Source organism: Syngnathus floridae, chromosome 3, assembly GCF_059516105.1.
Source record: "Syngnathus floridae isolate MCC-2025c chromosome 3, RoL_Sflo_1.0, whole genome shotgun sequence".
Lineage (NCBI taxonomy): Eukaryota > Metazoa > Chordata > Actinopteri > Syngnathiformes > Syngnathidae > Syngnathus > Syngnathus floridae.
In genome coordinates, this window is record NC_142415.1 from 15,454,916 (window position 1) to 15,473,592 (window position 18,677).

General features: G+C 39.9%; 1 protein-coding gene across 10 annotated transcripts in view; it reads left to right on the plus strand.

Moving 5' to 3' along the window:
* The window catches only part of esrrga (estrogen-related receptor gamma a), a 139,664-nt gene that overhangs the window by 110,157 nt on the left and 10,830 nt on the right, over window positions 1–18,677 (plus strand). For 8 of the 10 annotated variants that reach the window (XM_088371529.1, XM_088371530.1, XM_088371531.1 and 5 more), the window contains 2 exons: window positions 3,975–4,085; window positions 6,588–6,770. In XM_088371529.1, the coding sequence (XP_088227655.1) occupies window positions 3,975–4,085; window positions 6,588–6,770 (294 nt within the window). The remainder of the gene's footprint in view (window positions 1–3,974; window positions 4,086–6,587; window positions 6,771–18,677) is intronic. The other 2 variants (XM_088371527.1, XM_088371528.1) reach the window with 1 other exon arrangement.

An 18,677-nucleotide genomic window follows, 5' to 3' on the forward strand; every position in this document is an offset into this window, starting at 1 on the left:
AGCACCAGACAACTGGTGGCGGTTGGTGCTTCCTCATGGGAAGCATGCAGCTAAATTTGGCCTGTAGTCTTTCCTCACTAAGTGTGTGTGCATGCAAATGTGGATGTGTGTGACTGTGTGAGTATGCGGCATCTGGTTGCAGTAAGTGGACCAATGTCGCACAAACACTTGGTTTTATTTTTTTTTATTTTTTGGGGCAACACGAGTCAATATACCGCATGATTTGGGTCCATGAAAGGGGGAAACATTGACTGGAGAAATGTATTTGTATTATTTTTTTAAGGGACCTGACACTGAACTCAAACACATGGCCACCTTCTTACACACACACACATATTCACTCAAGAGTGACCGCAGCCACCTGCCCGCTCCCTCAGGCACGGCTGGTCATATGTGATCTGATCTTTAGGAAATAATAAATAAATGAAAAAGACACTTCGTGACACACACACACGTTCCTCACCGCGCCATAACCTCAATATTTCAATATCAGCTTTTTATTTTTATCTTTTAATTCAAGCCCTCCTTTACCTTTAGTCAAACTACAGCAGCAATAAAGAAAATGCAAATTCTGTCATCTTGAATGTCCTCAGCAGAAACAAGCACATTTTTTAGAATATGGAGTTGCCGTGTGGGCAGATATTTTTTTTTTTCGTCTTGACAAAGTCAGAGGCTTTATTTTTTTTTGTCTCGGCATTAGCTAAGGTCTTCTCTCAGCCTGACTTCTTTTTCTCTCACTCACTGTCAGCACATTCTCGTTGGACTTTTTTTTCACCCCTCAATTTGCCCCGACTCTAACACGACTTACCTAACATCATCAGCCCGTTGAAATCACTCTTCTTTTGTATTTCAGCATTGTTGTTCAACGGGCACATCATCAGCTTTCAAAAAAGATGCCAAATTATAAATATTCTTTCTAAAGTCACATTGGTCGACTTAGCTATTTTGCATCGACGTTTTAAAGATTGATGTCAACTTAATGCTAATCATATTTTTTGTCTATTCATCTTCAGATTGGATAATTTACAGAGGATTTTTCACTCATGTTTAGGACAGTAAATTCTTTGTGGAGTTTATCGACTTCAACGTTTTCCTCACATCTATATTCATTTAACCTTTATTTATCCAGTTAAGAACAGACTTTTATTTCCATTACCATAAAAGAGCATTTACATCATAAAGCTTCCATAAAAAACAATTCACAACATAATAGGCGATGCGAAATCTTTATCCATCCTTCCTCTTAGATCTGTCAAGTGGAAGTGAATTGGCCCATGCTTTGTCCATCTGAGGACTTCTTCAGTCTCAATCCACTCTCATTATTCTCAACCTTTCATTTATTAGCTCTAACATTCCCACTTTCTTTCTCCATCCTTTAAATGTTCGACTCCCTTTAACTGGGCCATGCATTACAACCCCCAACCATCCCAACCTTTTAATTTTTTTCCCCCATCACAATCTTCTCTTCATTCATCTTTTATCAACATTTTATTTCCATTCGGCTCCCATAAACTCATTTATTGTGCTCTCCCTCGTGCATTTTTAGCTACCAGCCCACATCTAGCCTACATTTTCTTTGCCCTCTCTTTCCCAACGCCATTCTTTATGATTTGAAGGCTCATTTGTTAGGATGAGCTAAAGCACTTCCACTCTCCGCCCTTGCCTCCCCCCCGTCTCTTTTTTTGTAGGCTTTGGAAATATAATTTTCAATTTTTAATTTGATTCATTTAGATTTGATCATTAATCAGCACCGGGGGAGAGTTAATTTGGTGGAAAATAGATGAGGTAGTTAGAGAAGGCTCTTTATGAAGTAACTGCCGGTCCTTTTAAGTTACAAGGGAGAGCCGGCGGGGGGGGGGGATCAGCTCATCACAGTTATTCCGGAAGAAAGTGTTTCTAATTCTTTCAGATTAGCGTGCATCGGCAAGCCATTACTCCAAGATGAGCCCAAAGGTTCGTCCGTGCAGGTGCAGGATTGAGCAGGCTACTCGCTTGTCCCGGGTCATTGTAGATGCTTAGTGCATGTACATTTGATGGAGAAGTGCTTTTTGAACTCCTGCTGTTCAGAGTTTCTTGACCGTTTGCTGACACTGCTCCCCCACTGCAACTGGATTGTCAGACCCCCCCACCCCACTCTCTAACTCACACACACAAACATTTTTGAAGGGGTTAATTCTCGGGCAGATTCTGTCCATCCATACAAAAATTTAGTAGGATTTTGTACAAAAAGTTTTTTCAGGGTATTTCGGCTTCCTCCCATCAGGTTGTAATAGTTTCGGGATTTTTCATTATAGATTTATTTGAGATTATTTTGCTTTGTGTGTTGGGTTTTTATTTATTTAGTTACTTTTATGTATTTTTTTAGTGTTGGTTTGTTAGTTTTTATTAGTTTTTTGAAAAGGATTTATTTCGATTCAGTTTGTATTACTTTTAGTAATAGTTCATTTTTTAATGTAAATTATTTGTTGAGTGGAAGATTTAAAATAAAATGGTCACTAATTATTGTGTAATAAAGAAAACTGCAATACCAAGTTAAATACATTGAAAATGAACCCTGAAAGTTCATGTATGATATTAATCGATGAAAATAAAAAAGGAAGGATTTATACAATATTATTATAGTTACTTTTAGTTAGTTATATAAATGTTTATTTTGTGTGTCAAAAATGTTTTTTCAATTTTAGCATGAGTTATCTATATTGTATGCGTGAACTCTTACTTCTAATTGTAAATAACATGTTGGCACAACAGACATTTCCGTTAATATTCACTCCCTCTTTTGTGCCAATAATCCACTAATTCACAATCATTGTCTGCGTGCGTTGGCAAGATAGCAAGTGCAGCTCTTCCACAGATTAGTTTTGCTTGTTAAACTAAGAAAATAATCTTCACTGGATTATCCTTAAAATGCCTTTACTCTCGTCTCTTTTTTTGCGCACGCACCCACAAAAAGTCGTGTCTTAATTAAACAAATGCATGTGAGCCTTTTTAAAATGATTAGTTCTCATTTTGTTATCTAAGCAAGATTAATTCTGTGATTCTTTGGCTGTCGAATGTTTTGCCTTAAAACCAGACACACTACAGAAATACTTTGTGAAACCAAGCAATAATGTATTGGTTTATATTTTTCTTAACAAAAACATCAGCTGAAACAGAGTCGCCTTGAGATAGGAGTTTAATTTGTTCTGTGACCATACTTGTAACGCAAAGTTGAAATGTCATTTATCCAGATTAAAAAAACAATTTTTTCAGAAAAAATAGAATTCATGTCATGATTAAATCAAATGAAAAAAATAATTATTTTTTGCCACATCATTTGCTTCAGTTTAGGACATTGTACTTATTCCTCCTGGGGGAACTATAGAGACGTTCAAAGTTTTTATCAACCAAACAATGGCTTGTATCTGGAAAGGTTTCTCAAGGTATCACTGTAACAATGAAACCGGTATCCAGAGGTCAACTTAGCAAAAGGTTTAGCAGTTTGCAGTCCAATTAATTAGTCAAAAGCCATGCAAAAAATATTGTTATTAATCGCATTACATTACCCTAAAAGTCCTTTTCTTTTTTCTCCAGGGCACATGACACCTATGTCTTCCTTATCCATTTTTAAGTGGTAACCACGGTAACATCCAATACCCCGAGAGACAAGCCTAATTAAATTAGAGCTCCTTTGTGTCAATTAATTAAGGTGACAGAGGAAGAAAGAACGAGATAGCAATTGGCCTCAGAAAAAGAAGTAGTGAGAGTGTACAAAAACGATGTGCGAGTTACTTTTGCTCTCAGATTGATTTCTCTATGTGTTATTAAGAGCAAATGTGTTTGTATTATTTGCATATTCTACACTCTACAAACAAAAACATTGACTTCACATGAAAGCAAACATTTTACTTGTATACTAAGTGATTGTTTTCGGTTTAACATTGGCGTAGTGCTGCAATTAACATTTTTTTATTATATCCCTGCGTTGTTTCCAGGTGTTCGTCTGGACAGGGTCCGCGGTGGAAGACAGAAGTATAAACGTCGGATAGATGCCGATAACAGTCCTTATCTGAACCCTCAGCTGGCTCTGCCTGCCAAGAAGCCATGTAAGAGCACACACGTGCACATACACACACATACAAATGCATGTACTCCTTGTCCAGGTTGGATTTCAAGGGTAGGATTTTTCATACCTGCAGAGGTCAACAATGTCTCCACTAATATTGCATGATTGCACGCAGGCCGTGTTCTTGTAGACAACAGTTGGACCGTTAAAAAAGGGCTACGCACTCACATACACAAACACACACACGCTCACACATAAATGGACGCAGGGTGGTGAGAAGCCCATCTGTTTGGGACTTAGTTTATTTCCTTGTTTCTACAGCTACCAGTTTAGGGTCATAACATTTTATACGTGTCATATTTTACTCTAAAGATATTCATTTAGCTCTGGCCGGATTTGCTGTTTTTACTGTCAAGTCCACTCCGAGCCAGAAGCTGATGATTGGAAAATGAACAAGAGCAAGAGTGAAAGATGGGAGGTGAACCCAGAGATGGAGAAGAGGAGGAGCACGCACGTTAGGGAGGGAGAGACCAGCCAGAAATTTAATCCGGATTAAATCCAATCTGGCAACCACATCAAACTACAGTTAGCTCTCTAGCTAACCGTCTGGTTTCACACACACATACACACACATGCATACATGCAGTGGAGATTGAGTGGTGTTTAGCAGCTTGCTCCCTAAAGCCCATTTTGCTTAAATCTGGAGCATATTCTGATTTAGTCCAATATGCTGAATGGCTGCATGAGAGCTTAGGCTAAATTCTGCACCACTAATCATAGAAATGAAGGGATCATTCAATTGTGGCCATGTTATTGTATGAACAAATACACTCTGATCAGTAGCTTCCACAAACAGAATGACAAACTTCCCCGACACATCCCCACTCCTATTGACCTTCGGATTGTTATTAGTTTGATGGGTTAAATTTTGGTTTGAAATATTTAGAGCATTTTTGACAAGTTCAAGAGGTATTTATTCCTTCAACTCCCTCCCAGGGTTGAGTAACACTGACTTGTTGGAGGGTGGAAAATTTGAAGCTTTTGAGTTTTGGGTTGATGAAATACCACTGTTCTAGACCCACAAAAATCACCAGCAAAAAAAGTAAATAAAATAGAAATAACACTCCATGTATATATTTAAGTATCTATTTTTCTCCTGCAGCCCATTTATGTCTAACCAAATCTACAATGTCCACATTGATTGTGTGAGAATAGGACAATAGCTCAGTGTTTGGAAATGGTCTTGCATTGATTCTCATTAAGGAAACATTAAATAAAATTTATTTGCAGATATAGAGCTGTGGGTGTACATGTTTGTTCGCCTGTTTCTACCTTCGCAACACGAACAATCACATGTGTATAAACTGATATTTTTAAACCATAACACTCAATTCCTTATTTGTTGTGACTCCTCTTAGTTCTTCTCTGTTGTCATTCCTCAGCTTGATTAGTCAGTGGATTAATTTGGGAGCAGGATATCTATGTTGCTAATGGCCATTGAGATCTCATCACCACATGTCACTATTACTGGCTGAGCTGTTTGCCTTTTACTATTATCTCCCTCTTACATGTTATTGATGATCATCTTTGAGGTGGGAAACGAGCGGCAACACCGCGTGGCCTTTTGAAGCATCACCGCAATAATGATGTTCTTTCTATGATAACATCAAATTACTTGATTTGAACCTTTATTGTCATTGCACAAATGGTGAGCAAAAATTAGGAAGACTGCTCTTGATTGGTGCAATAAAAGGGCAGATCATGATACCATTCAAACCCTATCAATATTAAATTACCAGAAAAGCGAAACACTGGATTACCGAAAAGATTTAAAATATAAACAAAGGTCCGCTTTCATTGAGTCACAAGTACTGAAGTATTTATTGCATTTATTTAGCTTCCCCATCCCCAAAAAAGAAAGAAAAAGTCAGTTCAAGTGTTTTTTTATGCATTCTTTTTTCTTATTAAATAACTGGTTAACCCATTCATTGTAGAAAATACAATACAATATTGAATAATAATAATAATAAACTATTTGACATAGTACACACAAAATATAACTATCCTAGCCAATCTGTACATTTAAAAAAAATATACAATAAATAAATATGGGCCTTCCCTCTGCTCTAAAATGCACGAGAATGCCTTGCCTCCATTCCTAATGCTATGGTCGCCATTCATTTCACATTATTGAATCTAATTAGTCTTTTTTACACTGTCTATAAAAATGACTTGAGCAAATAATGAGTGTTTTGCCTGAACATTTCATGGCTAATCAGACGCTCTTGCAATCATAAGCGGTGGCATATTATACCGTGTGATTTGCATGTGAAATTGTGTATCTGAATGATTATGTACTATGTATCTGTTCAATATGAAATATCCGTGTCATCTCTTTGAGGTCTTTGCATGCGACTTTTTCTTGTATTGATGATTTCTTAGCCTGCACTGGTGTGAAACATCTTGCTCAAATGTAGATAAATATATATATTCACTCTCTCTCTGTCTTTGTGTCTTTCTCCTCGTCTGGTGGTCATGTCAGTTGCCTTTGGCTGCCTTGCAGATAACAAAATCGTCTCTCACCTGCTGGTGGCTGAACCAGAGAAGATCTACGCCATGCCCGATCCGACAGTACCAGACAGCGACATCAAGGCTCTGACTACGTTGTGCGACCTGGCTGACAGAGAGCTGGTGGTCAACATTGGCTGGGCCAAGCACATCCCAGGTAGGAGAAGCCTGCTAAATGTGTGTGCATGCTGCGATACCACACACACACACACACACACACAGCCAATGCTTACTTGGTGTTGCTTACACTTATGATGTGACCTTTCACCTCAATCCCCACACCCAGACAGTTTGAACTCTTGACACCTCCATCTGGCCAACCAACTGCTTTCACATTGTACACAACATATACGTATATTCAATCCATACAAGGGTGGGTGGGTTGATGGGACGGATGGTCTTATTGCATTGCAATGATACGCAGATCAGAATAAATATTAAACCGTCTCAATCAATTATGATGCAGTCAATGGCATTCCCAACAAGGCTCTCCGATCCAATATCGAATTCTTTTTATCAATAAATGTGAAAATTGAAATGAATGGAGAGAAGGAAACAGAGATGAGAGATGAACATGGCTTGTATTGATCTCTGTGCAGACAGTGAGCAAGCATGTCAGTCATTGATCCACATGCCAAAAGTTATTTTTGCATATAAAAACTTGACTTCCTTCTTTTCCTTTTTGCTTCCTCCCCTTCTTTTACAAGAGACGAGGCCAGCTTAACCTGGTTATCCACAGGCTAAAGTACGCGTGAGCGGTTGTGTGCACGCACGGAGCAACGATTGCTCGGCACCGGCAAGATGGCGTGATTAGACAACAGAGCGAGGCAATCCACAGCTCTGTTTACAACACTGAACACTGATCTAATACTCACGCTCACATACACACAACACACGTGCACACACACTTCTCAAGTGATCTAGTGTTGAGTGGAAAGGATTCTCAGAGCGAAATGCCGGACTTCAACATTTGTTATCCTCTTCCGTGTAAGATAAGAAGGTTAACTCGTCTATTCTTTTCTTTTCAATTGAATAAATGCTACTGTATTCTATTCATTTGCGCGAGTGTGCACGCACACGTAGACGCTTTACTTATGAACGCACACGCGTACACACGCGCGTGCACTTTTCTTGCTATGCTACAGTAATTTTTTAATCAAATTGATGGAGAGAGACAAAGAGAAAAAAGACAGAGGCAGAGTGAGGAGAGGTGAAGCCAATTTATGCTTCATGATATGGTTGCGCTGCGCTGCTCACGCACACACACACATGGTGACACATACACAGAGGCTGGGAACAGTGGTAACAACGTGTCAAGGCGAGCGCCAGGCAGCTAATTTGAAGTCATTAGATGTCTGCCGTACTGGCAACAATTTGTTACGCTCACACATGCACAAAGGCCCGCACACAACAACACGACACGCGCGCACGCTGAGTTAAGAGCCGTCTGCAGATAGCGAGGAGGCTAAATTGTAAACTAATTTAAACATCACTCAGCGTTAGAGAGGCTGCCTGCGAGACAGGCCCCCGGATAACAAGGCCGGGCTGTGTGTGTACACGCGTGTGTGTCTATATGCGCTCCAAGTCATGTTTGACACACATGCTCGTCCAAGCTGGTGACAACATGCGCTCGCTCACGCACGCACGCACAACGCACGCACACATCACTTTGATTGCTTCTTTTATTCCAAGGCTTGGTTTGTATGCCTGCGTGCATTTCCATACTGATATGGCCTATATGCAAACATTTGATATGTCATTAGAGGAGGAAAATGAGGTTTCAGCTAGTGTGTGTCTCTTGATATCCCGCAAAGAATATTAAAGCACACACACGTGTATGAGGAGAGAGATGTAATGGGATGAGAAATAAAAACGGCATTGAGAATTTACATAGATGCACGTAAATTCTGTATCACAGAGACAAACACTCAAACTTGTGTGTACTTGACTTTATTTCCTCATTTAGTTGCCAAGAGTTTACTCCATTGCAGAGATTGACAGACTTTTCTCCTTAGATTGGTCATTTATACTCAGGCATATTTTAATACAATTGAATTATAATGGTGATAACAAGATATGTTCCAATAAAACATGCGTCATTCTATGTCAGAATATCAATTCTTAATGAAATTCATGATTATATTTGTCGGCCTATAAGTGGGTAAACTAAAGAAGCGTGTTGTCAAAATGGATGAGTACAAAGTGTCAGTAGGCGATCAAGGCAGCAGTTTAGAGTAAATAACTCCACAGTCTCCATTCTCCAAAATATAAACATTGTGATTTAAAACAATACTTAATAAAATGTATGATTAAGCAAGTTTTCACAGTAGCACACAATGAAGCAGTGAATTATGGCGGTCGAATGTGTACAGCAATTGACTAGGTAGGTAAAAACTGCACACCTAGTGATTAATTAAAGCAGAAGCCACAATTTGAGGAACTGTGCGATGTTATGAATCCCAGGCCTGTGGTGTCCAATAATATGAGTTAGCGCAGAGAAGACCTCATTTTAATAGCTCTCCAGGAGACAACTGCAGTCAGGTATTAGGCCGCATGTCACAGTCAAGTGTGTGCGTGTGAATGAAGGAGGAATTAGGAGCAGTCAGGTGAGAGAGAAGGCCCGGCAAATATTTAAACAGGAGCCAATGAGAGTGTGAATGAAAAGAAAAGGCAATTTGTCTGCTCTTTTCATCCACTGTCTCCCTCTCTCTGCATAATAGCTAAATGACGAGCGAGCGGCCAGTCATGCCGGTCGCTCTTATCTAGACATGGCCACACAAAAGGCCAAGACAGGCAGGCAAGGCGAGCACTTGACTTGACAGAGGAGCGAGGAAGCGAACAAATGAACCAATCGGCCAACAAGAAGCTCTAATGCCGTATTTTAGCAAAACCTCAGGTCTTCAATAAGACTGCTTTTTTTTTCTTTATTCAAGAGAAGATATTACCTCCGCCCCCATTTACTTGCGTCACTATCTCCTGATACTTTTGGTTCTCCTCATCCTCCACTTTCTTTCATTCCATTTCAATTTTAACACTCTGGATAAGCGTGATTCATTTTGATTGAGCTGTAAAAATGGTTGAAGGAAACGTGAAGGAGGTTTGTTCTTTTAAGTGATCTGCATGGGGATTGGGGAACTCTAAACTTTCAAATGGCCGCCTTGCTTTCTTGTACTATCTGTCATTTTGGCTCAACCCATTATTGATCATTACACAGATTGTCAATCCTATGACGTTTAATCAACCACATTCTCTCTCAAATGATCGTTAAGTTAAAAATAAAAATAAAAACCCTACAAGGAAACTGACCAAAAGTCTTGATTTGTTTATTAAAACAAGAAATATTGAATGACTAAATATGGATATGGATTTCAATCTTTTGCCAGCTCCGGACAGCAAAACCTGTACTATGTAAATAAAACTGTCTGTTTAAAACAGACTAAAATTGGTTCTAGAGGGTCCACCTGACTGTGACAATATGAATCTGTTGCTAAAAAGCAAAGTGTGGAGTCTCTGTCACGAAAGTGAGAGGTCATTGGCAAGAGATTCTCGAATATCCCCACTCATTCGCTTCTTCCTTGACAATTGCACCATGTTTGTTTTTCATAAATCATTTTTTTCACCCTAATGCTATAAAAAATGTGTTTCGTGTATTATTTTCAATTAAATTTATTATTTTGACAATGCTGTGAGCATACATTGTGTAAAGAGAAATTGGAAAACACAAAGTGGAGAAACACTTTAGTCAAGACTTATAGCTCATGAATACATTTATGACTGAATGAAGCGAAGTAAATGGTGCTCTATGTGGGGGTGTCATATGTATTAGCTCCACTAGCCCCAAAGCGCCTCTAACACAATACCATTTGACCTGATGGCCAAGTAGTCCCCTGCCAACTCTTCAACCGTTCATGTGACCTTCCTCACCCTCTCCCACTCCCGCTCTGACCCTCTTCACCCTCTTGCCACTGTGTTTTTAACCTCTTTATTACCAAGCCAACCTTGTTCCATCTTGGGCATCTTGTAGCCAGGTCACCAACCTTGCTCGCTAGCTAGCAACCAATCAGCCAGTCAGTCAGTCAAGTGACTTCGCAGTCAGTCAATCAGTCAGGCACTCACACTCTCAGCAAATATTGATTCATAGAGGTGTCCAGCTCCTTTTAGCAAATCAAATGTCGGGTCTCAGCAGACACACACGCAGATATTCTCATCAATGGCTGCACTTGACTGCGACACTGCAGCCCCCTAAATTAACTCTGACACTCATTATGACACTTCATCGCATAAACGTGTGGTAGTGATGTAACTCCTCAGTGAAGCCTAGGGAAGCTGATTATCAATCGCTCAACACATACATGACTATATCCTTTTAAACTCTTGAAGCACTATATTGTGACATCACTATACAATACTTTTGTTAATATCTTCTTCTGTGCACTCGCATACATTTCATCTGCGAGTTGCGGCCGGTGCTGTCGTCTCAGCGCCATTACCTCCCTGCAATAAAACGTCAGGTGTGTACACAACACGCACATACTATAAAGTCAGCAGCAGCTTTGGCCCCATTCTGTCTTCCGACACTAGTTCACCTTGACAATCACAGCATGCTCAGTGCCTCCTCAAACACGCAAACGCTCACCTTGACACACACCGCGACTGTATTTGTACCCGCTTATTTTGTGTCTATTCATCATGTCAAGCTGTTAACACTTGGGCGGGGGTAAGTAGGAAATGAGTTGACACCGATTACTAATATATCTTTCATGTATGCAGTGCTTCGTGATAATCTACTTCTAAGTTCTCATATTCAATCCAAATCGGTTTTAATATAGTATATTAGGGTTTGAAATTGTATTTAATCTCGGCTCGGCTCTTCATTGCTTATCAACCTGGATGTGTCTCCATTTGCTGTTGATTTTCTCATAGCCTTGCTAGGCGTGTTTGATTTCCAGTCATGTTCCTCCCGGCGCAGCGTAACATGTTTAGAGGCCGCTGCCTTGGTTCCAAATGTGTTCCTGTGTGTGTATTTGCATGGGCGCCTTTTGTGGTCCATCTTCTTATCTTTGCATTGGAGACGTCCCATCTCGCTTATTGCGGCCCACACAAACAAGCACGTGCCTGTTTGCAGATGAAAACAAATATTGGTGGAATCAAATTAGCGTGAGAATATTTGATATCTGATCTTTATGTTTGGATTAAGCCGAGCTTGCTTTATTGGGTTAAAGCTTGAAGGTATTGAAGCACGTCATCAATATGGGGAAACAAAGGAAAGCATGTTCTTCTTTCCATCCATTGTTATGTATTTTTGGTATTTCCTTTAATGGTTGATTTGTGTTAGAATCTGTTTCTAAATGTGTTGTTCTACATGCACTCACTAGCTACTACAATTAAGTGAACAACCGCACAATGTGTTTAGAGCTCACGTAAGACTCAAAATCGGACTTTACAAAAATATCATATTATTTTATGCACTGATTGCAAATCTGCCCTTATTTTGTCTCTGCACGTCAGGTTATCATAATAGAAAACGTAAATAATAAAAATAAAAAGAAATATTGATATTATAATATATGTATTAATATTCATGGATCATGGGTTAGGTTTATGTCTTTTTTTTCGGAAGCATCATGGCTATAAATTACAACTCATTAGAATCCGTGCTGCGCTTGGTATAAGTTAACAAAAATAGAAATAGCTTCAAAATATGATGTGCTAGAAATAAGTTAACACATTTATTTTAAATACACGCCAAAAATACATTTCGGAACACGTGCCAGCTTTAATTAAAATTTCCTGTTGACCAGTTTTATGAGAAAGCATTAGTTGTAGTTTGCAGGTAGTTTGTACAACTGCAAAGCATGTGCAGAAACGTGTGGCGACTTTTTGACAAGGTGAAAACGTGAATGTGACCAAGGGCCAGTCTGCCTCTGTTGTGTGTCTGACCAAGGGACACACACACACACACACACGCACACACACACAGTGACACTTACCTTCATCAGGTCACACGTTGCTGGTGACACACCTTGAACATCTTTACAGCAGTGTGAGTCGACACATCACACAGACACGCATATGCACGCATGACTCTTCCTTTCACACATTCTACCAAGTGCCACAATAACTGTATTCACGTGTGTCGCACCAAGTTAGATTAACTTTCAACACTGGAAACGACTCAAAAGTCACCTGAGTAGTAGTAGTAGTCGGACTGACCAATATAGCCCGAAGTTCATATCACGGTATCATTGACAGTAAATTATAACGTAAAGATTTCTGAATTGTTTATTAGGACAAACTTCTTTTGTAGCCAACTTTGTATTTTCCACGGCATATACTACGTATAGCATATTCCACGCAAGTTGTAGTGTTAGAGCAATGAGCTCAGATCCCATTAAAAGTGCCGAGATTAATTAAGGTTTTTGTTTGTAAAAGTCAGGAAGCACTGTCAGTAGGTGTGTAAAAACCAATACTGCACTCAACGGCCCATTGCTGTTTTATCTTGATTACATTAGCAAACCAAATCCATTTATCTGTCAGCCTTTGGAGACCAAGCCCGCAATGCGAGCACGTGGGCTAATCTGCATCGAATAGTGTCTGTCACACATCCAATGTGGAGCCGCTCACATCCAAACACGCAGCGCGGCGTTTACAGTTTCACAATATGTGACACGAGATGAGTAGTGACAAATAAATCAGCATCGGAGCCCATCATCATCATCCGAGTTGTCACTTGCAAACAGTCATCTTTTACTACTTTCAATTTGTTTCGCTATGTGTGTGCGTAAGAGAAAGATAGACGATATGATGTGATTTGATATGATATGATGGCGGAGGGCATAAAGATAGATGATCATAATTACGCACGGGGCCAAACTCCATTTCAAAAAATCCTCATCCGATTCTGTTGCTGCCGGCGTGCCGAGCATAAACACACATCAAAATCCATATAAAAGTTCACACATAAGTTTATTGCTCACCTATGCATGAAGCAAATGCGGTGGAAGAGGGAAAGGGGTTGTCATGACATCACATTATTTCTGCCGGTTCATGCAAAGTTCACAGACAGCCATGAAATAGTTCTTCCCTCCCTCCCTTTTGCTTTTCTTTATCTGTTTACTTTTCCTCATTGTTTACCTCGGCATCATTTTGTCTCCTCGGCCTCCTCATCCATATTCTTTCTCTTGTCTGTCGCATCCCCTCTCCCCTATTTTCCATCCATTGTTCTTAAATAAGAGTCGGGATGATTCATCCATTCCATCAGAGGATAAGCAGGTCGTAAAATGGGATTAGAGCTTGCCTGTCAGCAGCTGAGGAGGACGTATGGTTTGTGCGCGTACAAAACACACACGCGCGCATACGGGGAATCATCTAAATATCGTATAGGCATAAAGACAAGAGATACCTCATGCAGACACAGCTACTGATAGGAAACAGTTTGGATAATTGTATGTGTGTGTGCCCGTGTCTTTGTAATGATATTGTTCGCTGCAATCATTCCGTTCACCAATTATTGTCACCATTATTGTTTATCAACAGTCTGCAGTATGTCACCTTTGTTTTTTCCATATTTTTCATAAAAGTAAACCAAAAAACAACAACACCATAAGTATCAGTCATGTTAATGCGACTTGGTTTATTAAAAGAAAGAGATCACGATTGGCTTTTGTTTTTTTACTGTGGAGGATTTTTTTTTTCAGACAGCAGACTAAAGTAGAAGCTGACTTAGCATCAGGCAAACTATACACCTTTAGACACCAAATGGTTTTTTTTAATGTCAATTTATTTAACTCACTATAGCTCGATTTTTTTAAAGTCCTCTTCACATCTTCACAACCAAGCAGTAAATCATGAGTCATAAAAAATATGCAACAAATTTACATAGTTCAGGAAATCATTCAGCGGCAAATAAGCAGTTGAAAGAGTCTTTTCAATATTATTGTTATGTATTTGGTGAGGTCTGGTCAGGTCACAATCATTGGTCCTCATATAGCCCTGCACGCTCGCTGGCGCGGCTCCAGCCAGCGTCCATAAACGCACTCGGGCACGCGCTAATTTACGATGCTAACGCACCATAAACCTTCTACATTTTCTTTGTGTTCGACCTTATAAGCATGCTGATGGGATGTTTCATCTGCAGGCCGCTATCGTAGCTATGTGCCTCATCGTCTACCCAAAATGTATCTTGGGGTGTACTTTTGGGTATCTACGTTTACATTTGTCAAGTTATGTTCGGGCATTCTCTTTGTGAGTTTATTTGAACACGAAAGGCCACCATAAAGAATCCAAACATGTTTTTGTGCGCTTGTGTGTCGGTGTGCCGTCCATCAAGACACACACTCAGCCGAAGCAAAGCATTGGCTTGCTTGCTGATGATGACATATGAGTTCCTGGCCGTTGTAATGGCTGTTAAATCTCATAATTACACGCTTCTTTATTGCAATGCATAATGACCCTGCAGCACTATTGGACAATTAATTAAGATTTTCAGCCCGGGCTCTTTTTTTTTTTTTTTCGGGCCCAGATGAGAATGTGGAATGAGGTCCTAATGTTCTTGTCTCCAAGCTAGGACATTACGAGGCGCTTAGAAAGGTCCACGTGCGTCGATTTTCATCTTTTCTCTCATTTTGTCTGTCTTCAAATCCTCCCTTGTAGAGAATCCCCTCTTCCATGCTTATCCTGAATGATGATGATGATGGTGATATATTGGAGAGCATATCTCTAATCTGTGAATGCTAAATTAATCCCTGTGGAGTTTGTGTGCTTGTGGCTCTGTGGGAAGCTACGGGGGATTAGAAAGATAGAATCAACACCACCTCATAAACTCGTACATGGACACCACACTAGTGGCTAGGAGGCCATTAGAATTTGATTTTTTTTTTTACAATCAAAAGATTTTATTCACGCATTCATCATGTGTTGATCAGATCTTGAGTAGAGTAGATTTTATAGCAGTCAAACATAAATATTTGTAATTAATTACATGTGCAATTTTAATTTCTTAGCTCTCTAACCATCCATTTCTATCAAAATGAGGACAAACTCATTCGTGAGAGTTCAGTGAAACATCAAGACTGGAGAATAAAATACAATGGGCCTTTTTTTCTGATACTTGTGGGATTTGGCCTCTTCAGAAAAATACGTTATTACAGGAAATTGCTCCGAGCAGGTAATCCAGCAAGCGATCAATAGACAGCCACAACGCGGTTAATTGAACAAACTGGGAAATGTGAATTCATTACAGATCAGATTGATACATAGACAGCTGAGTCGCTTTAAAACCCCGCCGTCTGATCTCAAATCCTCTCGGAAGCTTCATCTCTTGTTTGAATGAATCTTCATGGAATTCTTCCAATAATTGCATTGTGTTGCACTCTATCAGCAAACAACATTTATGATTATAGTTATTACCCAATATTTGTTGTCTGGCAATTCCCGCTGTTGCGGCCCAACAGAGAAACGATCAGTCTTTGGCACAGAGGAGTCTTTCCTTATTCACGTCCCAGCTACAGTTAAAACAACATTAGCGTTGTCATTATCTGATCAGATCCTGGTAGATTAAAATTATAAAAAATATGAAAAATTGAGTAAGTGTATGAATACTTTAAAACAATTTATTGCCATCTTCATTGTGTGAATCATCTCAAAGAGAACACAAACCGAACTCAACTGTGGCCTGAATATGATTCATTTGTTCATAACTCTTTTTATTTACTGTATTTTTTAATCCATTTTATTCCTACTGTCTCTTTATTCTGGAGCTCTAATTACATTTTTCACTGTTCACCTTTTTTTTCTGGAAAAACTGTATGTCAGCAGTGTCAGTGTGTGTGAGACCCACAGAGACTTAACACGTCTAAGCTAATACACACGCGCGCACACGCGCTCACACACACAGTGGTCATTCCTGCCTGCATCAGCATTGAATCATGAAAGGCAGTAGCAGGATGCAGGATGGAAAAAGTAAAGATAAAAAAAAGAGTATATTTAGTGTGTTCACTCTCAAGCCGAGTGGATGATTGTCAGTCGGGCGGGGCTCACGACTCTGTACGGAGTTCAGAGGACCCAAGTGGCACATGCCTACCCACACGCGCACATTATTTGACACAGCCCTGGTGGAGCTGGAAGTGGGTAATTAAAATGTAAATATTGATATTTTATTATTTGAAATGGCTCCACTGCAGTGCTCTTAATGTCACTCCATCTGGCATATCCGCAGAGACCCCGGCCGGCCTCCGCGTTGCCCCCTCCGAGGCGACCCGGGCGCACCCACACCCCGCAGCCACCTCGGTGCGGCCGCGTCTCCGGTTTGGCTCTAATTAACTATTAAATATGAGCGGCCGCAACCACCGAGGCAGCGCGGTTGACACACACAAGCTCCTCTCTGTTTCACACACACTCATATCCACTAAAGCAATGGGAAGATTTTAAGTGTTAATCTGCCACTGCTGCTGATGGTGTCTAATGTATGCAATTAACAGTCAGCCAGGGCTGAGGGTTTGGTAATTAGCTGGCTGTTCACACTGATTAGAGGCGAGCACAGCCCTATGACTGCTCCACTCTCCCTGAGGCCGCACACGCTCGGAAAGTGGGGGTGCGGTCCAAGGAGAGGTGGCGGAGGGGCTCGGGAGGCTAAGGAAATGGAGGAAAGATATTTTAGCCAACAATGTGAGAGGTGGTGAAGGTGATTATGTACATAATGAATGTGTTCCTAAGCAATAAAAGTGACTGATGTGGTGTCACTTTTCTCTCAATGTTGCTCCCAAAGTCATTTTATCATCAGAGTAGACCGCAACCTCACCTGTTCATCTTTTTACCTCTCACTTTTTTTTATTAACTGTACAGGGGAGGGGTGAAATGTTTGTTAGAAAGTTAATATTCTAACATCGATGGGGTTTTCTGCTTGTTTATTTACTCGAGCAGTCAAAGGTTTTTCTTGCTTTCTTGTTTTTGTCAACGGACAGCTATTTTGTATGGGTCTGTGTGCATGTGTGTTTGTCTACGAGTTAGCGTGTTTTTGTGTGTTACTTACAACCCTCTAAATTAACTGGTTCTCTGCGAAGATGCGTTTCCATCTCATTGCGCATCTCTGTATAATTGGGTCAGCTGGTGAGTGGTGTGTGTATGTGTTTGTGTGTGTGTACTTTGTTTGTTTGGGCTTGGCCAAAGCGATCACAGGGGGTCCGTGTTCATTTGGGCCGGCGTCTGGCCTTATGGTACCAAACAGTTTGACAAGCACACACACAAACACACATGCCCCGAAAAAAATGAGTACTAAGGGAGAACCCGCTATCTTTCCACGGCATATATTAAGTCGCGAAGGCAAACTAGTACTATTACTAGAAAGCATATAATTTTGAGTTACTTGTATCAAAACTTTGTATAAAACTTTTCTTTTATGTTCTCAATGTAAAAGCACCGAACCTGTTTTGTAGAAAAAAATAATAATTTCAAAACCAAACATATCTGTTGCAATTTTCTGTCTTTATTAGAGGCACAATAAGTTCAAATTTCTACTAAATTGTGGGTAACATTCAAACCGATGTGGCTTGTCGTGCTTCTTGACGAAACTATTGAAGCACTGCTCCATATTCGCTTGAGTTGCATTGTGTTCCGTTTATGTGACAGCGTGTGAAGCACATTCCTACACTGCTGATAACTGTGCAAATCTCCGCGGCTTCATTGTTCAGACAGTCTGACGGACTTTTGTCTTATTCTATCCTGAGGCGGCGCTCTAATAAGAAAGAACTCAGTGTCATTGTTAGCACAGAGAAGATGCTCCAAGGCAGGATGTCTTTATGTACATATTAATATCTGTTTCCTATTTTTCTTTACACAAAAACCAGGAACTGCAATGGTTCTTGTTTTCTTGCAGAACATCCGTTTTACATCATCCTGTAGGAAAAAAATATTTAAAATAAAATGGCTGCATCTATTTGAGCAACTCAATACTTTTCAATGTGTTCATAAACTAACACTGTAGGATTAAAGATAAGATAATCTTTAAAAAAGAAAATCCAGTTACTACTCCCTTTTAAAGCAAAAGCACAGACTTTGATGACTTAAA